A 22,131-nucleotide genomic window follows, 5' to 3' on the forward strand; every position below is an offset into this window, starting at 1 on the left:
GCTAAAATACAAATAAAATGAATGTTCAAAAGAAGAAAAGAATTCTGAGTACAAGTAACAGAAATGTTAATATTTGCATTTATATTTTAGACAAAAATGTTTTTGCTAGTTAATAGTTCACCATTTTGCAAATCTTAGAGCAACTGCTATGCCTATATTCTTTGTGAGGGGGCGTTCCTTATACATAAATCTACATGATGATCTGATTCTTGACAGGACTGAATACCTTGCTTCTCCCCCCAGAACTGCTGTGCTCTTGTAAACCAGATAAATCTTGATATGTTGGTCACCATCTGTACTCATCTCTAATGTCCTGAATTAGACCACTATTGTGAATGAGCCATGTCATTAACAGACCAAACAAATTCATGTCTTTCCAAAATAAATTCATAAACTACATCACGGTGGTGATTTTCCTGGGCAAGGCTCATCACAAGTGACCAGGTGATGTGATCAGGTGCTACAGGGTTCAGTCTAAGGGTGTTCCTTCTTTTGTGAGTCTTAAGTGAGGGATTGCTTTATTCACTGGTCTAGTATGTTCAATAAGCTCAGGGGCCTGGTTTTTCCATATGAGTTTGATATATTCATGCATCCCTGTGCTTCTGGTTAATTTGATAAGTTCACAGGTGGTCATTTGTATTAGCATGGTTAATTTATTTATCCATTTGTACCATACTATTGTATGAGGCAGATGATGGTTTTTCACTTGTATAAACAAGGTGTAGAATCATTCTACCTAAGTACTTAACCTCAGAATGGAATAGCTTATAGTAAACTACTGCTTTATAAAATGGAGAACAAAATTAGGCACAGTCTGAGAACTATTGGTCTATACATCATGGAAAGACCCAGAACAGGGTTTAGTCTTCTCTCCACATCCACCCAAACCATGTTTCCCTTTTCTCCCAGAATCTTCTGCTACTTCCATGGTTAACAAACCTACATTTAACTGCCTCACTAAACATATCTTCTACCTTTCTGCTTTACCTAAGATCCAGCTCACTGTGGAAGATACAATGCTTTTCTTATAGACTGCTCAAATGAAGGTACTTTCTCTCCAAAAGCCCTCCAGGTCAAGAGGTATACTTCACATAACCCTCAATTGCTTTCAAATTGTATTATTACAAAGGAGTATAAAAATTTTTCTTCTTTTAAGTCTCATACTTTTTGGTGATTCTATTGTTTTTCAGATATTTGCGTCACTAATTCTTTAATTAGATAAAAAACAAAAGGAGTCTATTAGGTATAAAGAATCACAACAAGAAGTGCCAACTGGACAATGTGGAATCAAGGTGAAAACAAAAAGATTTTTATACATACCTGAATTACTTCATAAAGATGTACCTCAGCATTCCCTAATAAGACAGGATAAACTTCTGTCTTGCTATGTTGCATTAGTTCCAAGGAAATATTATTCCGTGTATCATCTTGACGTCGGGGAACCTCAATATCAAAATATATACAAAAAAAACCCATAAGATTTTCAGTCTTAAATCCAGATATTATTTCCAAATAAACCTGAATGTGAAACTCTCAACCCTGTGATGTCTGAAGTACAATACTATAAATTATATTATGTGTATAACTAATTATAACTAATAAAATCAGGACCTTGTTTATATCTAATGTTAATTATGATCTGTTTAAATCATCCATTGCCAACAATCCTTTTTTTTAATGCTATACAAACTTTCACTCTGAACTACTGAAACTATATTATCAAAGGTAATCCCATCAATATCTAATATGAAATCCAAATAATCCAGGTAATTCAAATTAAGGTTACCCATATATTCAAAATTAAAGAATATCTAATATCCTTTTCTGTCTCTATTCTTTAACATTTTGTCACATTTCTTTTTTTTTTTTTTTTTTAAATCCTAAAGTGTTGGGGATCAAATCTAAGGTACAGCAAATGGTCTACCACTGAGCTATATCTCTGGCCCTTGTTTTTTAACTCATACCATTAAACTTGAATGTGAAACTCTCAACCCTGTGATGTCTGAAGTACAATACCATTATTATATAATGTTTACATTTTATATACAATTTTGCTAATTAGAAACAAATCACATGCTTCCCCATTCCCAAGATCCTAGTTCCTTCTATAATGTTTCTTCCCATGGTTGATACCACACAGTTGGTACGAAACTTCTGAAAGTTATGTTTGTAACTGTTTTCCCCTGAGAAATGAGAAAAAGGAAATGAGGCCCTGTAACGCAGTGCAGTGATTGAGAGAGAGAGCAGCAGGCTCAGTTTTTCAGCAATGTGGAATATAGATTATTAGAACCAGTTTGTTTACAACTATCAATGCTGAATAAAAATTTAAAAGTTATCTTCTTAAAAGCATGAAAGTGTAAATAAAATGGTAAGAAGTAATCACATAAACTCCAAGTATTAGTAAACATTCAGAGAGGTAAACTTGATCCTTAAGTTGCATTTTCCCATGGGGTATTTCTCAATCAGCTAACCTAAAACTGCAGTTTTTAAGACCTTGAAAGGTACAGAAAAGAGAAGACAACAAGTGAAGCATTTAGGCATTTAACAAAGGTTTCCTGTTCAACCCTTCTTCCATAATTCTAGGAACTCAAAGAGCTGTGGCTTCAGTGAATGGGGAACCATTCTCCCATCCCATTTATAGAGGCTGCAAGGAAAGTTGCACTATACAGAAGAAGGGGAGGCAAGGAGTTCCTAATAAGTAATAAGCAAAAACCTGTTTGGTGAACTGTAGCCTAAATTCACATCCACTTAATGGCATAAAAACTCTTGAACCTGACATTTAAAATGGATGGTAAATTTTATATTATGTATATTCTGCCACAAAATTAAAAAATTAAAATAGGACAACTTAATTATTTCATTCATTCATTCAATTATTTATTTATTGGTAATAGGGATTGAATCCAGGGACATTTAACTACTGAATCACATCCATAGACCATTTGTTTTGTTTTTGAGACAGGATCTTGCTAAGTTGCTTAGGACCTCACTAAGCACTAAGTTGCTGAGGCTGTCTTTGAACTTGCAATCGACCTGCCTCAGCCTCCAGAGTCACCGGGATTACAGGCATGCACTACCATGTCTGGCATAATTTTTTTTTTAATTCTCAAATATAACATTTGTTTTAAAGTGGTCCAAAATTGGTAGTAGTCTCACATGCCTTAAAAGCAAACAAAGATCTTTTTTACATTTGCCATTTTCATTCTATGCCTCAAAGGAGTTCCACAAATAATTTTCCATAGAAAATGAAAGATCATAGTAAAAAATAACTAAGTAAGCATGGAAATAAAACACCATGAATGAGGATCAGTAGAAACAGACCCACAAAATCCTCAAATGTTGGAATTTTAGAGAAATAGGCTTAGAATAATTAAGGTAAAAAAAAAATCTGAAAATACATTCCTGATATGCTCTTTTATTTATTTATTTATTTTTCATTGTTGATGGACTTTTACTTTCACTTATTTGTATGTGTTGCGGAGAATCGAACCCAGTGCCTCATGCATGCTAGGCAAGCGCGCTACCACTGAGCCACAACCCCAACCCCTCCTGATATGTTCTTACAAGAAAATGTAAAAATCATTTAGCACACCTGAACAAAGAAGACTCAAACAGAACTTGAAGAAATGAAAACTAAAATAATTGAATAAAAGCACCCACTGAATGGATTTTATGACAAAATACTCAAATTTTAACAAAATTAGTGAAATGGAATAAATATTCAAAGGTGTGGTGCAAGTGTGTGTGTGTGTGTGTGTGTGTGTGTGTGTGTGTGTGTACTGCAGTGCTGGATATTAATCTCAGGGTCTTGCATGTGCTAGGCAAGTTCTGAGCTACAGTCCCAGCCCCAAAAATGCAAGGCAGAGACACAAAGTGATAGGAAAAAAACAAAGAGAGAAAGAACAAGAATAAGAAAGATAGGAAGAATGGTAGAGACGGAGGAAGAAAAAAGACATGAAAGATAAAATAAGAACATCTAACACACGTTATTCAGAGTGCCAAAAAATAAAATAGAGGATCAAGAAAATAGGCAAGAGAGACACTATTTGAAAAAATGAAAGCTAAAAATTTTCCAGAACCAATGAATATCAGCAATACGATTTAAGTAGTCAATATATCCCAACATAACAAAAAGATATCCAAATACAAATACATTAGAGTAAAATTAGAAAAAAACAACAACACACTCACACATAGAAAAAGGTACATTATTTTCAAAAGTGAAAGATTGATAGATAACATATCCTCGTCCCTCCCCCCTCTCCCCCTCCCCTTCCTTCTTCTTCTTCCTCTTCCTTCTTCCTCCTCCTCCTCCTTCTTCTTCTCTCTCTCCTCCTCCTGCTCTGCCTTCTCCTCCTCCTCCTCCTCCTCCTCTTCTTTTTTTTCTCTCTCTCTTCCCCCCCCCCCACCACCATGAAGCGGACATCTTTCTTCCACAATGGTATTCTGTCACCATGGTATTCTGCCTAAGATTGGGCTTACAGAAAACTAAGCCAACCATGGGCTGAACTTCTGAAACCATGAACTCAAAATAAACTTTTCCTCCTCTTAAATTTTCATTGTAGGATATTTTGGTCACAGCAATGAAAAGCTGACTAACACAGAAAGTAAAATATTTATGCTCCAAACATTGGTGTATCTAAGTACATGAAATGAACAGTAATTGAAATAAAGGCTCAGATAAATTCCAAAAATAGCAGGTGATTTCAGCATGCTTTTCTCATCAACAGATACATCATCCATAGAGAAAAACCCACATAAATACAGTTTTTTTATACAAAAACAAAGGTGCCAAGAACATTAACTGGGGAAAAAATAACCTCTTCAACTAACGGTGCTAGGAAAACTGGAAATCCATATGTAGCAAAATGAAATTAAACCCCTATCTCTCACCCTGCACAAAATTCAACTCAAAGTGGATCAAGACCCAGGCATTAGACCAGAGACTCTGTGCCTACTAGAAGAAAAAGTAGGCAAATCTATACCATGTCAGCTTAGGAACTGACTTCCTTAACAAGACTCCTAAAGCCCCAAAAGTAATAGCAAGACTAAATAAATGGGATAAATCAAATTAAAAAGTTTCTTCAAAGCAAAGGAAACAATCAATAACATGATGAGAGAGCCTACAGAATGGGAGAAAATCTTTCCCCCATGGAACTCAGATACAGCATTAATCTCCAGGATATATAAAGAACTCTAAAAACTTACCATCAAAAAAACAAATAACCCAATCAATATATGGGCTAAGAAACTGTTTTGGCACTTCACAGAAGAAAAAATACAATCAGTCAACAAATATATAAAAAAAAGTTCAACATCACTAGGCATTAGAGAATGCAAATCAAAACTACACTGAGATTCTATTTCATTCCAGTCAGAATGGCAATTATCAAGAATACACAGGCGGGCTGGGATTGTGGCTCAGTGGCAGAGCACTTGCCTTACATGTGTGAGGCACTGGGTTCAATTCTCAGCCCCACATAAAAATAAACAAAATAAGGGTATTGTGTCCATTTACAACTAAAAAAAAATTAAAGAATACGCAGGGCTGGGGTTGTAGCTCAGTGTTGTAGCTCAAATAACTTGCCTAGCATGTGTGAGAAACTGGGTTCTATCCTTAGCACCACATAAAAATAAATAAAGGCATGCTGTCCATCTACAACTACAAAAAATTTTTTTAAAAAAGAGAATACAAGTAACAATAAATGTTGGCGAGGATGTAGGGAGAAAAAAGGTATACTCATACATTGCTGTGGGGCTGCAAATTGGTGCAATCACTATGGAAAGCAGTATGGAGAATCCTCAGAAAACTTGGAATGGAACCACCATTTGACCCAGTTATTCCACTCCTCAGTTTATACCCAAAAGACTTATAATCAGTATACTATAGTAATGCAGCCACATCAATGGTTATAGCATCTCAATTCACAATTGTTAAGCTATGGAACCAATCTAGGTACCCTCCAACAGATATATGGATAAAGAAAATGTAGTATACATACACAATGAAATGTTACTCGGCCTTAAAGAAGAATGAAATTATGGCATTTGCCAGTAAATGGATGAAACTGAAGAATATCATGCTAAGTGAAATAAGCCAATCCCAAAGAACCAAAGAAAGACCAAATGTTTTCTCTGATATGCAGAAGCTAATCTACCACAGGGGATGGGTAGGGAAGAATAAAGGTACGTTGGGTTAGACAGAGGGGACTGAAGGGGATGATATGGGGGTAGTAATGATAGCACAATGAATCAGACATTATTACCCTATGTGCATATATGATTACATGACTGGTGTAACTCTACATCATGTATCAAAATGCATTCTACTATCATACATAACTAATTAGAATAAAAAATAGGTCATCCAGATATAAAATCAGCAAAGACATTTCAGACCTAAAGATACCTTAAATCAAATGGAATTAACAGATATTTACAGAATTTTTTATCCCAAAACAGCTGCTCATGGAACTTTCTCCAAATTAGTCCATATTTTAGGTCACAAAAGAGGTTTTAGCAAATACAAAAAAAATATAATTTCTTGCATTTTATTTTATCAGAGTATAATGGAATGAAATTAGGAATCAATAGTATAATAAACTACAAAAACTATATAAACACAGGGAGATTGAACAATACAAATTTGAATGGTGAATGGGTCATAAAAGAAATTGGAAGAAATAAGAAATTCTTAGAATCAAATGAGAAGAGAGATACACAGCATCTCTAGAACTTGATGAAGATGATTCTAAGAGGAAAGTTTATAGCTATGAGTATCACATTAAAACATCAGAAAGATCACAAATTAAGAACCTAATGATGTGTCTTAAGGTTTTAGAAAAAGAAAAGAACCAATTTCAAAACCATTAGAAGGAAGGAATAATTCATATGAGAGCTAAAAATAATAAAATAGAGAATAATACAAAGGAACAACATAAGGAAGATTTAGTACTTTAAAAAGATAAACAAGATTTATAAACCCTTAGCCAAACTACCAAATGAAAAAGAGAGAAGGCACAAATAAGGAAAATTGGAGACGAAAAAGGAGAAATCACCTTAGACATCATTGAAACCCAGAGGATCATTTGGGACGATTTTGAAAACTCCAATAAATTGAATGGAATTTGATAAATTTCTAAATACATATGACCTGTGAAATTTGAACCAAGAGTATATAAAAAAACCTTAACAGACCAATAGGAAGCAATGATTCTGAATATATCATACAAACCCTTCCAACAAAGCAAATCCCAGCTGAATTCCATCAGACCTTTAAATAATAATGAATGCCATTGCTCCACAAACTATTTCATGAAGTGTAAAAAGGGAACACTTGACAATTTGACTTTTTCTCCTTTTTGTCATCCCTTTTATTTCTTTCTCATGCTTAATTACTCTGCCTGAAGTTTCAGTACAACACTGAAAAGGAATGGTGAAAATGAACACTTTTATCTTGCTCTTGATTTTAGAGAAAATACTTTCAGTTTTCCCCCATTCACTATAATGTTGGCTTTAGATTTGTCATATATAAGTCTTTATAATATTGAAATAAGTTCCTTCAATCTAATTTCTTCGGTGATTGTATCATGAATGGGTGCTGAATTTGGTCAAAAGTTTTTTTCTGCATCTACTGAGATAATTATGTGCTTTTTGTCCTTGATTTAATTTATATGAATTACATTGCTGAATCATCCTTATATCCCTGGAATAAAACCCATTTGATCATAGTGTATGATATTTTTAATGCACCACTCAATTTGGTTTGCAAATGTTATATTAAGAATTTTTGTGGGCTGGGGTTGTGGCTCAGTAATAGAGCACTTGCTTCACATTGTGAGGCACTGAGTTTGATTCTCAGCACCATATATATATATATATATATATATATATATAAATAAATGAATAAAATAAAGTCCATCAACAACTGAAAAAAAAGAATTTTTGCATCTATGTTCATCAAGGACATTGGCCTGTAATTTTCTTTCTTTGATGTGTCTTTGTCCAGTTTTGAATTCAGGGTGATAGTGTCTTTGTAGAATGAGTTTGGAAGTATTCCTTTCCTTTGTATTTCATGGAATAATAAAGGAGCATTGGAAGTGTTTCTTTCCTTTGTATTTCACAGAATAATTTGAGAAGAATTGGTGTTGGTTCTTCTTCAAAAGGCTTAAAAAATTCAGTCATGAATCCATCTGGTCTTGGGCTTTTTTTTCTTTGATGGGAGACTTTTTATTACTGCTTCAATCTCATTGCTTGTTGGTCTGTTTATGTTTTCTATGTTCTCTTGCTTCAATTTTGATATGAAATATATGTCTAGAAATGCAACCATTTCTCAGAGATTTTCCACTTTATTGGCATGTAAGTTTATCAAAACAGTCCCTAATGATCCTCTGGATTTCAGTGGTGTCTGTTATAATATCTCCTTTTCCATTTCTAATTTTATTAGTTTATCAATCTTGTTTAGCTTTTCAAAGAAACAACTGATTTTTTCATTTATTGTTTGTGCTATTCTTCAATTCTCTACTTCAATAATTTCATCTCTGATCTTAATTCTTTCTTTGTACTGGTTTGGAATTGGTCTCATTTTTCTAAGACTCTTGAGATACAGCATTAGGTCATTCATTTTATATCTGTTTTGTTTTTATGTAGGCACTCCCTCTTAGAACTGCCTTTACTATACCCGCCGGATTCTTCTATATTATGTTTCTATTCTCATTTTTTAAATATTTTTATTTTTGCATTACAATTCTTAATACACCATTATATCATAATTTATCATATCTTTGATTATATAGAAGGTATGTTGACACCAAATTCACATCTTCATACATGTATTTTGTATAATGATGAGGGTCTCCTTTCACAATCCATGCTATTCCCCTTCTCCCTCCTTTCCCTCCCACCCCTATTCCCTATCTAGAGGTAATCTTCCTCCCTTGCTCTCCCCCTCCCAACCCCATTTTGAGTCACCCCCCTTATATCAGAGAAGACATTCAGCATTTGTTTTGGGGGACTGGCTAACTTCACTTCTCTAATGCCATCCATTTCCCTGCAAATGCCATGATCTTATTTTTTATTGCTGAGTAATATTCCATTGTGTATAAATGCCACATTTTTTTTATCCATTCATCCACTGAAGGACATCTAGGTTGGCTCCACAGTTTAGCTATTGTGAATTGTGCTGCTTTAAACATTGATGTGGCTGTGTCCCTATAGCATGCTGTTTTTAGGTCCTTTGGGTATAGTCCAAGAAGAGGAATAGCTGGGTCAAAATGGTGGTTCCATTCCCATTTGATTATAAGAGTTTTTTAATTTTTCCCCTGATTTCTTTGAAGACCCTGTCAGTCATAATTCAAAAGTTTGAACAATAATTCAATCTCCATGTTTTTGAAGAGTTTCTGTAGCTTTTATTACTGTTGATATCTAATTTAATTACATTATGATCTGATAAGAAGCAAGGAATTCTTTTTTTCTATATTTGCTAAAACTTGCTTTGTAGCCTATTATATGATCTATTTTGAAGAAAGTTCTGTGAGCAGTTGAGAAGAGGGTATATTCAGTTGTTGTTAGATGAAATATTCTGAGGATGTCAAGTAAATTTGATCTAAGGTGTTGCTTTAACTCTGCAGTGTCTTTTTTTTTAATTTTTAGTCTGAATGACCATTACTGAGAGTAGTGCATTGAATTAGGATCTATATGCTCCTTTATGTTGATTAGTGTTTGTTTTATGAAATTGTACCAACGTTTGGGGCACAAATATTTATAATTGTTATATCTTCTTGTTGGATGGTTCTTTTTATCAATATATAGTGACCTTTGGCTCTTTTAATCTTGGCTTGAAGTTTGCTTTGTATGATAAAAAAAAGCTACCCCCACTTGCTTCCAGATTTCATTTGCATGGAATATAATTTTCCATCCTTTCAATTTCAGTCTGAGAGTAACTTTCCTGGTGAGGTGTGTGTAAACAGATAACATACAGTTGAGTCTTATTTTTTAATCCAATAAGACAGTATATATCTTTTAATTGGAGAATCAAGACCATTTACAGTGTTACTACAGAGAGGTATGTATACTTCCCGTCATTTTATTTCTAATGCTTTATTTGTTCCTAATTCTCGTGCTTATCTACTCTGCTAATGATATTTATCCTTTCCATGCTCACTTGGATGTTTTATCTTCTTATCCTGTGTGCAGGATTCCTTTAAGTATCATCTTCAATGCTGACTTAGTGGTCATGAATTTTTTAGTTCATGTTTATCTTGGAAGGTTTTTATATTTCCTTATATCCTGAAGGATAACTTTGCAGGATATAGTAATCTGGATTGGCAGTTGCTTCCTTTCATGGTATGATATGCATAGTTCCATGGTCTCCTGTGTTTTAGAGTTCTGAAAAACCTGTTAGTCTGATGTGTTTGTCTCCATTGATGCCTTGGCATTTCTCTCTTGCAGCTTTTAAAGTTCCTTCTTTGTTCTGAATTTTTGGCATTTTAACCCTACTATAATATAGAGAGGTTTCTTTCAGGTCTTGACTATTTGGGGTTCTAAATGTCTCCATATCTGAATGTCCATCTCATTTCCAAATTTTGGGAACTTTTATGGCATTATTTCACTGAATAGGTTATCTATGCTATTAACCTATATTCTCTAGTCCTTCCTCAAGACCAATAAATCTTTTTGAGGGGGAAAGGGGACCAGGGATTGAACTCAGGTGTGTTTAATCATTGAGCCACATTCCCAGCACCCCATTTTAAAATACTTTATTTAGAGACAGGGCCTCACTAAGTTGCTGAGGCTGGCTTTGAACTCATCATCCTCCTGCCTCAGCCTCCCAAGCCTCTGGGATTACAGGAATGTGCCACTATGCCTGGCAAGGCCTGTAAATATTAAATTACATCTTAGGAAGCAAGGGAAAAGAAAGGGAAGGGAAAAGAAGGGAAGGGAAAGGAAGAGGAGAGGAGCAAGTGGAGAGGAAGGATGGGATAGAAATAAAGTTGAGAAAGAAAAGAAATACTGAAAAGAGTCAATTAATTAAAAATATACATAAAATTAGATATAAATATGGAAAACAAATGAGAGAAAATAAAACAAAACCATTTACAAAAAATAATGAACTCAGAAAACAAACAAACAAAAGATTAAAATTTCTCCTTACTGAAGCAATTAAAATGTAATTAAAATTAAGCCCTTTTTTCCAGGGCTTCATTTTAGAATCCACCAGCTACAGGTAGGTGTGTAGGATATAATCAGAGTTTGTTCCTCATTAATTCCAACCCAAATAGGCAAAATTTATTAGGGGAGTTTGTATGGTGAGCTCCACTCCTCCTTAACAACAGAAAGTCCTAAGTGTATGCTATTTACTGCAAAACTAGATTCACCCTCAGTAGGCCTAGGGACAGGGCATGGCTATAGCAGAACTTCTGACCAACACACTCACCTGCAGATTGATCCTGATTGTGCTGCATTCCATATCACAAGAGCCTCCATTTGTTTTATGGGGGTAACAGGGGATGGCTAGGGTCTCAGTTACCCCAACAAATCCTCCAAATACCTCTGAGCATGGGGAAGGTAGCTGCCCACCAGGTCTGGGGTTGGGTGGAGTGTGGCAGGCATGCTTTCCACCAAACCAAATCAAGGCACACCCATTCCCAATCTCATTCCACATCCATACAAACTGGACCCTTAACACAAAGCAAAGCTCAGACTGCTAATTTCAAAAGGAAAGCTGCTCCATCTTCCTCTGCATGACAATCAATCTCACTCCTACTGCTCAGAGCCTCCAAGAGGTCCATTCTCCCAGCTCAATGACTTCCTTCAGGGCTGGTGATCACCAACCCAGTGAAAAGAAAATCAGAGGTTGTTGAGTCTTAGACTCTCTCTCCCTCTCTCCTCTCCACGTTCTCCCCTACTCTCTCTCCAGGGACTTCTCATCTCCCATGCAGAAAGCCTAGACAACAAAGTCCCATCCCAGCTCTCACTGAATACACAGGAAAGTGCTGGAAATCTCTTCTCTGTTACTGCAGCTATGCAGGATGATAGTTTCCTTATGTATTTGCCAGATGGTGGAATGTGCATTCCTTGAAATCAGTAAATTTTTTTCTTTTGGTTCACAGGAGAGCTTCCCCTCCCGCACTGAACCTTCACATACCTGACAGTGGCACAGTTTCTTTCTAAAAAAAAAAAATGCTCCACCATGCCTGGTATTTTTGAGAACTTGCCTATCAATTTAGGAAAGCTATTTGCAAAATAAAAGAAACCATATGAACTACCTGTAGCAAAACTGTCTTATTTGTTGCTTTTATTTTTCCATTCATGCTTTCATATCCAACATTCAAACTTTGTAAAAACACATGGTGTATAAAGGAAATGCTTTAGAATTTTGCTAAAATTCAACTACTATAATAAAACTATTAAGAAATAATTGGGCTTTAATCAATGAATCCTACAAGTCTATGAAATAGTGTCACTATTCAAAAAAAAAAAAGGTTTGAAATACATTTTACAATCTAAGAATCTGTTTAACTATAAATAGAAACACAGCAAGTCCTGGTGTGAGAGGCACTTTAATGATGGGTGGTCTGGAGTCAGAGTGCATATATTACAGCTCACCACATACTAGCTCTATGACCTTAACATAAGTTCTTTAACCACACAGCACTTCAGTTACCTCTCCTGTAAAATAAGGATGATAATAAGAGAATGTATATGTACATCTCTGTGTCTATCTCCATGTATGTGACATATAGATAGATAGATTTACAAATCTATCTTTTGGAGTTGTTATAAAGACTGAATATGTTAATCTGTGTAAACATAATTAAGAGTTTATATAAGGGGAAATCAGAAAAGAAGGAAAGTAGATAAAAATAAAAAAGGGTAGAAGAAGGTAGATGAAAAAGGAAAACCAAACTACAGAAAAAACATACATAATAAACACTCAAAATCACAGACTATAACATCTCAAAAAAGAATCCACTAAATTATGCATTTCCCAGCAATCTGTTTATTTAAAAATACCATTATAGACCACAGTACAGAAATAGAATACTATAAATACCAAATAAAAAGTCACTACTTATCTTTCTTTCCTTCCTATTAAAAAAGGTATAATTAGAGTAGAATATTTGAAACTGTAAAGAAATATTATATTCTGAAGAGAATTATAACTTTACCTGCACGGAAAAATACTTAATTTCATCAAACCGAACTACAGTGCTCTTTTCACTACTTCTAAGCAGTAAGATACGACGCTTTGTAGATTTCATAATGTTGTTTACAGAGATGCGAATGAACAAATCGATGAAAGGTTGTGAAGTGACTGAAAATAGAATGTTTAGGAAATAAATTTTTGTTGTAATTGAACAAATACACATTATAAAATTAATTCATTCTATAATTCAGGCTAAAGTCCTAAAAAAAAAAATCAACCAAGTAAACAAGGTAATTGTAAAGTATATTTAAAAAGAGAAAAGAAATCTTAAAATAATATTTGGCCCATCACTGATAGATACAATATGATATACATCATAATTTCTTTGCAAAATTTTCTACATATTAACTTCCAGGTATATGTAATATATATAACAACATAATTTTGTAGAAAAATTATATAGTCAGAAAACTGTCACTTGGGAAGAATTATTTTAATTTTAAGGCAACAGAATTTGGAGCAAAGTGTTCTACTATCCAGTTCACCTTACTATACACTCTATTTATACTGTACTGATCTGTTTTATTATCTTTCATAGTACTCCAGTCTTTAAAACAATTTTTTTTCATGATTTAATTATCTTTTACAAATCTCCACACAAAATGTTTTTAAAACTTCTCTTTATATAAAAATAAACACCAAAGTCTCCATAATGAATGGTTTTATGTCATAAGTCCAAAAATAAGCATTCAGTTTATTTAAGGGACTGGTATAAAATAAATCCTTTAAAAATATTTGAGGGAAGTATATATACTACTTTCAAACAAATTAGTATTACATCCTAGATAATATATTTTCCTTTAACTTGCATGATGATTGGAATAGATTATAGATGTTCAAAATTCTTTTGTCACTTCCACATAAAAAAGTGGAGTTTACCGTCTCTGCCCTTGAATCTGAGCTGGCCTTATGATTACTTTAACCCATAAAATGCAATGGACATGACTAGGACTGGGACTAAAATGGCATTCACCTAGGGTGTAAAATTAATAGAATACTAAAATCTTAGTAATCAAGATAAAAAATATTAACATTTTAAAATCAAAATTAGTATAGGAAAAAATAAGCATGATGGACCACATAGAAAGAATGAAAGTTTTTCTTGGATATAATACTAATTTGTAAGTAATACATATGCTTCCTTTAAATATTTTTAAAAGATTTATTTTATATCAGTCCCTTAAATAAACTGAATGCTTATTTTTAAACTTATGGCATAAAACCACTCATTATGGAGACTTGGTGTTTCTTTTTATATAAAGAGAAGTTTTGAAAAATTCAACTAATACAGCTCAGTATTACTTGAAAAGCTCAGTAAAACACTGACATATGTATACCTGACATATGCAAAACTCAAGCACCACAAAAAAAAAAGTACATGAGACTTCCAACAATTTCAGCAACCCAACTAAGCCCAACCTTCCAGTCATCCTCACTAAAGCACCAGACATGTAAACGTGGTACTTGAGATATCACAGCCCTTTTGAACTGCCAGGTAACTACAGCTACCCAAGCTATGCTACTGTGAAGCAGAGGTACCATCAAGTGGATACACAGATAATTATTGACAATAAAACTGCTAAAGTCTTATAGCCCTAAAAGTGTTGGAGAGGTTTGGAATGCAGCAGTGGATAACTAAAACAATGAGATATAATCATACTATGAGTTTTAAACCCAAAGAAAGGATACTCCTCTGTGCAAAATTTCTGCAGTTCTTTACATGAACAGCCAGGCAGCCAACCTACAAGCATCAAAACAAAAACACAGATAGTAAATGCATGTTTTACAAAGTTAACTTATCTTCCACTTCACACTGAACTATATTTAAAATTTTAAGAATCAAGTTCACTTTATTGTTTTTTTCTCATTAGAAATATTGCTTCTCATTTAAAATATCTAGTTAATGGAAAGCATTTGAAAGAAGCAGAGAGGGAAAAAAAAGTGAGCAGGATTAAGTTCCCAATAAACTTACAGGAACAAGAACACAAAGCAAAGGAATATTTCATTATAAACTTAAAATCTAATCATCATTCTTTGAATTGTTTTTATTTTATATTAGGTGAAAATGATAAAATACAGCATACTGCACATTAAAATTAAGAAATATACTTTGTTTTGAATAAGCTCTTTTACTCAGTATCCGAAAACCACTTAATTCATTCAACAATCATTCATTGCCTAGAACACACCAGAGATCAAGAAATAGTCATTCTCACTTTAAAAGATTTTTCTAAATGTTAAAGAAAATTGTGCTTTAACCATAAATCAAATACAAAATGAATATAGGAACCTTTAATTCTAATATATACTATTAAAGTATACTTAACCATGTTTAGTATCAGAAAACAATAAAATTAGAAGAAATATTATATTAAAGGTTGTATATGACAGGAAGTAAAGAAGAGGGACAAGGGAAATTCTTATACCCAGTAACTTCTCTAATAGTGCTATAAAAGAATAAAGGTATTCATTATTCTTGTAAAGGAATGCCATGATATTTCAGTTCCAAATATGCATAGATCCTCATGTCCTATACTCTAAACCACCCAAAACAGAATGACAGACTTTTCTGCCTCAATAGCAGATCCAGTGTATGTATGTCTGATGACTATGTTGGCTTTTGTTTCTGTGGGACCTTTTTTGGACAGGGAAGGGGTGTGGGGTCAATTTCAAACTGAAAGTCAATCTGGCAATAAATATATAAATCAATAGAAAAGCTCAGTAAAACACCGATTCCCAGGCCCATCTTCTGAAGGAGATTCCAACTTAGCAGATCTTAGATGATGCCCAAATCAATGATTTAAAAAAGTATCCCAGATAATTCTGATACAACTGGATTTGGGAATCTTAAGTATAAAAATCACTGTTTCTGGGGCTGGGGTTGTGGCTCAGCGGTAGAGCACTTGCCTAGCACATGCAAGGCCCTGGGTTTGATCCTCAGCACCACATAAAAGTAAGTAAACAAAATAAATGTATTGTGTACAAATAAAAATAAATATTAAAAAAATCACTGTTTCTGTGAATCAGGATGATTTCCATAATTTCAGAAATTATTATAATGTTTTTCTGACTCATAAAAAGAATAACTTCATGAGTATGTTTTCAGAGAATATCATTTTATGCACACACTCTTTGATTACCAAATTATAAACCTCAATAATGCTTTATATCCAATCATAAATAATTTACACTGGGTTTTTGAGGGTTAATCATACATACCACATCCCCAAATGGCACCAAAGATGGTAGCTCAGATGGTGCTATTTCTAGTTCTTCATTCTCAGACCCTTGAAGAGTTTTTCTCAGCATCTACCATGTAAATAAACAAAGGGTTTAGAAGAAAAAGAATATAACAAGATAAAAGATTAATTCAGTAATTATCTCAAGAGTATCCAGTAAGTAGCAGGTAGTCTAGACAGTGAGATGCTAATATACCTAAGAAACTCACTCCCATCCTCAATAAATTTATCAATAAGTAATCATGGAAATAAAAATGTACACAATTAAATATAAAATCAATAAGGGAATCATGAAAAAGGAGAAAAGTGCATATTAGTATAAGCATGACCTAATCAGTTTGTCAAAAGACTGAACATACAGTAAGACCTATTGAAAACTATAAAAAAAAAAAAAAAGAGTTCCAATTGGTCCTAGAATGGGAATCACCTGAATCTGAATTTCTACTCAAATATAAGTATGTCAAAACAAGGAATACAAATGAGACCACACAAGGCTTATGCCTCCAACATTATTTGAAAAAGCATGTCACAAACTTCAAATTTCCTATAAGGAGAGGAATAAATACAAATCCCAACAGAGCTCTCCCTGAAATTCCTGCCACAACCTATGGGGACAGAGATAAAGAGAAGAAAACTCTTAAAAGAATCTGTGGGAAAGAGCAGAAAGAAGTGGGAACCATAAAGAAAGAACAGACATAATTATCCTGAGAAAGAGAAAGTTCAAAACTAAGTACAAAAATTCTGACCGGGGGTCTAGGATTTGGAGGTATAGCAACAGCTATAGAGAAGAGAACTGAAAGAGAAGGATTACAGGTGCTTTCTCTGGAAAGCACTACTTCTGGGCTGAGGAAGAAAGAGGTGTCCCTTGAATACATCTAATAATGAGAAAGAATGATGTGACAAGGGGAAATTAAGGATAACAAAATAACAAGGAACCATAGGCCACCGTATTTAACCTATCCCCTCACTTCTCATCATCTACAAGTTCATCTTTTTTTTTTAACTGAACCTAAATGCATGCATAGCCCCCACCCCCCACACACACACACATGAAGTAATTAGAAATAAGAAAAACCAGACAAACTCCATTAAAAGCTCTTATTAAAAGAAATGGGGATGGGGGGTGACTGACAAAAATTCTGCCCTCCAAAAACAACACAAAATAGAAGTAAATTATAGCACAAATTTTCAAACTGAATTAAAGATCTTCAAACAAGCATTTGGAGATATTTTTTAATGCCTACATTCACAATTCAACAATGTCTGAAAAGAAAAAAAATGAGCGTGTATCAACTCAAGAAATAAATTTTCTAAAAAAGAAAAACCATCTTAGAAATAAAGACAAGTGCCCAAGGTAGCATGGTTTCAAATGAAACTTGATACAGGGCACTGGAAAAGATAGGAAAACAATGAAGAGAATGAAAATGATACAGAGAAATAAGTATAAAAGATCAGGAAACAAAAATTAAAACATTTTGCAAAGTACCAAAGAAAATTTTAAAGAAAAATGATAATCACAACACATGAAAAAGACATAGGAAGTATGACATGACATATTGAAACCAAACATTATCAGTTACATCAATAAATATGTAAGGGCTAAACATTATATACTAAAGGAAAAGGATATTTAAATGGGCTCAAGGATTCACAAAACTCAAGTCTATGCATAAATATTATTGGGTAACCAACCATTCCAGTTTGCCCAGAACTGAGGTATTTCCTAGGACTCTGGACTTTCAGATAGGATAGTTTAGCAAGACAGTCACTCTATTAATATGAGAGATATACCTAAAATAGTGATTCCAAAAGGCAAGTGTAAAGGGACAGGTACAGATACACTAAATAAAAAGAAAACAATAAGAAAGCAGAGATATCTAGACCATGATATGAGTCGGTAGAATTCAGGCAAAACATCTACTAAACAAGACAAATGAGAACACATTTTAACGCCAAAAGACATAATCAGAAATAAAGATTTAAAAGTTATACATTTTCCCTGAGTACACACTGCTAAAATGTGAAAACACATCACAAAGTTTTTCATTACAATATTATTTGCAACTGCAAAATGCTGCAAACTACCTAACAGCCAAAATAGGATACTGGTTGAATAAACTATAACATATACTTAAAACAATAAGGAAGATTGCTATGAAATAACAGTGATTTACACTATTATTGAATGACAAAAGCAAAGCATATTTTGTATTACAGGGAAAAATTAAAGTATACATCTGAAGTCATATAGGAAGAATAAATCATAAATAGGTTACCAAAATTGGAAAGAAGGTGGGGTGAAGTGGAGAGAATGAGCTGAAAGGGAAAGTGATAATTTCCTAAGTATATTATTTAGTGGTTTTACTTTTTGAAAGTGTGTTAATGTCCTATATACCAAAAATAAAATCTATAGATTGCTTTGGGTAATACAACCATTTAAACAACATTAATTCTTCTAATCCATGGAAATACCTTTCCATTTACTTGTATTCACTTCAATTTCTTTTATCAATGTTTTGTTGTTTTCAGGGTAGAAATATTTCACCTCCTTGGATGAATTTATTCACATATATTTTGTTTTTTATAGCTAGTACAAATGCAACATTTCAGATAGTTTGCTATTAACGTATAAAACACTACAGATTTTTGTAGTTACTCCAGTTTCAGATTCAAGCAGTAGGAATATTCCTTCTCAGCAAGGTGAGTTTTCTAAAAGAATTCACTAAAATTCAACATCTGACAGTAAAATCATTATAGAGATACAGAAATTAAAAAGCTTTAGTCATAGAACAAGAAATATACTTGAGATGCATCAGCTTTGTTCCTTGCAGAGAAGAGGGATAACTGAGACAGAAAGAGAAAAAAGCACTGTGAATAAATTTGGCGTGGGAGAACCTATGGAGTAGAGGAGGCGGCTATCTTAACCAACCCAGAGGTGGTGGGGCAAGCTCAAAATCTCTCTGCAGGAAGTTTCCATTTAGAACTCTGCATCAGCCCTGGGACAGCATGGACCTTTCCATCCAGACAAAACTCCAACTGTCAGTACTCCCCAACATGTACTACCCTACACCATAAGATAGGAAGCAGAGAGCTACTACAACATATGCCAGTTCCAGGCCACACTGCCTGGCATCTTGGTGAGAAACATAAAGAGGTCAGTCCTTGATCCAAGGGATTCATAGCCCACAAAGAAATGCACAGAAGGATGCAACAGCATAGGCAGTGACATGCATCCTTGCAAAACAGTTTTTAACCATCTCAGTGCAGACAAGCCCTTCATTTTTCATTGAGAATTTTTTCTCTAGGTTTTTCTCCATCTCTGTCTCTTTTACTTGTTTTTTTTACTCTATTTTACTCTGTGTGTTATCACTGCACTAATCAGTTTGATAATTTTTCTTTCACTTTAATCATATTTTAATTACCTCTTTATTATTTAGCCTTTTTTTTTTAAACTTTGGAAGGGCAGATTCTTTGTGGGTTCGTTTTGGTTTGATTTTTTGTTTATCTGTTTTTGTTCCTCTCATTATGTCCTCCTCACTTTCTTTCTCCTCTAATAGCCAAATTCTTTTGTTTCCTCTTCCTCTTTATATTATTATTTTTAGTTATTTTCATTCTTTATTCTTTGTAGCATTATCTGTTAATTGTTCCGTTGCTTCCTCTCTGCTCACTTTTTATATATATTTTTAAACTTTCTCATGCCTGCCTATTTCATTTTTTCTTCACTTAAGTAACTGTAACTTTACTGTCAGCTATTCTACAAACTGTCTGTCTGTAGAATTCTTGCCCCTACCATTCACGTTGTTGTGATTATTAGTATGATGGAGGATACAGTTTACAGCTGCTGTTAAAGGAGAAAATGTAGTTCACAGGTATTTGTTACTGATACTGATGTTAAATGCTGACAGCACCATTCCTTTCTATGTGGCAATTAGTATTCTAGACATCAAAGTAGGCACCAGACATTTATTTTAAGGCTGTGTATTAGTCATTACCATTATTGCTACTGCTTGCCCCTCCTTTTTCTAAAAGGGTCTGAAAAGTGACTGAGAAATTACAAGTTCACAGGGTAGAGATCCTACTGCAGAGCTACAACTCAGCCAAATAACAGTGAACCTCACTCCATGCACAAACTAGTCCCATTTGAGATCCAACAATACTTCAACACAAAGAATAGGGGAGATAAAACCAGGTCCCAAGTATAAAGAGCTATAAGAAGACCTCAGTTCCCACTCCTGGATATCCACTCATACAGCGAAAAAAAAAAAGTCACAAAGCCGGCCTAGGTGAACAGCAGGAATCCAATATCCATATAAATACAAATCTTAACATAATCATATCATCTCAATGGCTAGCTGGCGTCACCTTTCGACCAAAAATGCCATGCATCATATACTTGGCTCTTAGCAGGCAAGGATGTTATTAACACTTGGCTCTTACACTAACAGACATTCCAGGACAATGGGCTCCCTGGGTGTAGCAGGATAATAGAAGAATGTTCCTAGCACTGCAACAGTAGGATAGCTACAAAAATGTTACTAGCTCAGAAACTTTTTAGTGCACAAAGAAACCTCTTGATAACTCACAAGCCTTAAACTATTTACAATGCCCCTATAGTTAACTTCGTGATTATGAGACCCTACATAATAAACTTGCAGAGTGAGTTCTGAGTCACTGTTCCTCCATCAGAGTGCACTGTCCTACCTGGCCCTAGCTTTACTTAAAAATATCTATGTGTTTTCTTTGTCTTGGTATTTTTCTCCAGCTCTCATTGCCCCTACTCAAGATCCTTTGTTGATACTGTGAGGGTGGCAGCACATTTTCAGTGAAATAATAGCAGAAAAATTTCCTACCTTTAGAAATGAGGGAACTAAATATCGAAGGCATTGACAAATTTCTATAATCATATAATTTGTCCAAATTGAACCAGAATGCTATATACAATTTAAACAGATCAATTTTAAGTGATGCCATCAAAAGTCTTCCAACCAAGAAAAGCCCAGGACCAGATGCACACCCAGCCAAGTTCTACAAGACTTTTAAAAGAAGAACTAATACTGATACTCTTCAACTTATTTCAGGATACAGAAAAAGAAGGAGCACTTCCAAACTTATTCTATGAGGCAAATATCACCCTGATTCTAAAACCAGGCTGACACATCAAAAAAAGAAAACTTCAGACCAATATCTCTAATGAACATAGATGCAAAAATTCTCAATAAAATTCTGGTAAATCGATTACAAAAACATATCCAAAAGATCGTGCACCATGATCAAGTGTGATTCATCCCATAGATGCAAGGTTGGTTCAACATACGGAAATCAATAAGTGTAATTCATCACATCAATAGACTTAAAGATAAGAATCATATGATCATCTCAATAGAAGCAAAAAAAAAAGCATCTGACAAAATACAGCACTCCTTCATGTTCAAAACACTAGAAAAATTAGGGATAACAGAAACATATCACAACATCATAAAGGCTATCTATGCTAAGCCCCAGGCCAACATCATTCTGAATGGAGAAAAACTGAAGGTATTCCGTCTAAAAACTGGAACAAGACAGGAATGCACTATTTCACCACTTCTATTTAACATAGTTCTTGAAACACTGGCCAGAGCAATTAGATAGGCAAAAGAAATTAAAGAGATACACATAGGAAAAGAAGAACTCAAATTGGCACTA

General features: G+C 34.1%; 1 protein-coding gene across 1 annotated transcript in view; it reads right to left on the bottom strand.

The window, feature by feature from the left end:
* The window catches only part of C2cd6 (C2 calcium dependent domain containing 6), a 144,510-nt gene that overhangs the window by 98,340 nt on the left and 24,039 nt on the right, over nt 1-22,131 (bottom strand). Inside the window, 4 exon segments of the mRNA XM_046462999.1 lie at nt 1,321-1,443; nt 13,170-13,315; nt 14,897-14,948; nt 16,427-16,516. Of these exon segments, the coding sequence (XP_046318955.1) occupies nt 1,321-1,443; nt 13,170-13,315; nt 14,897-14,948; nt 16,427-16,516 (411 nt within the window).

This window comes from Marmota monax, unplaced genomic scaffold (genome assembly GCF_021218885.2).
Source record: "Marmota monax isolate L192 unplaced genomic scaffold, Marmota_monax_Labrador192_F-V1.1 WCK01_AAM20220418_F8-fsc00095, whole genome shotgun sequence".
Classification (NCBI taxonomy): Eukaryota; Metazoa; Chordata; class Mammalia; order Rodentia; family Sciuridae; genus Marmota; species Marmota monax.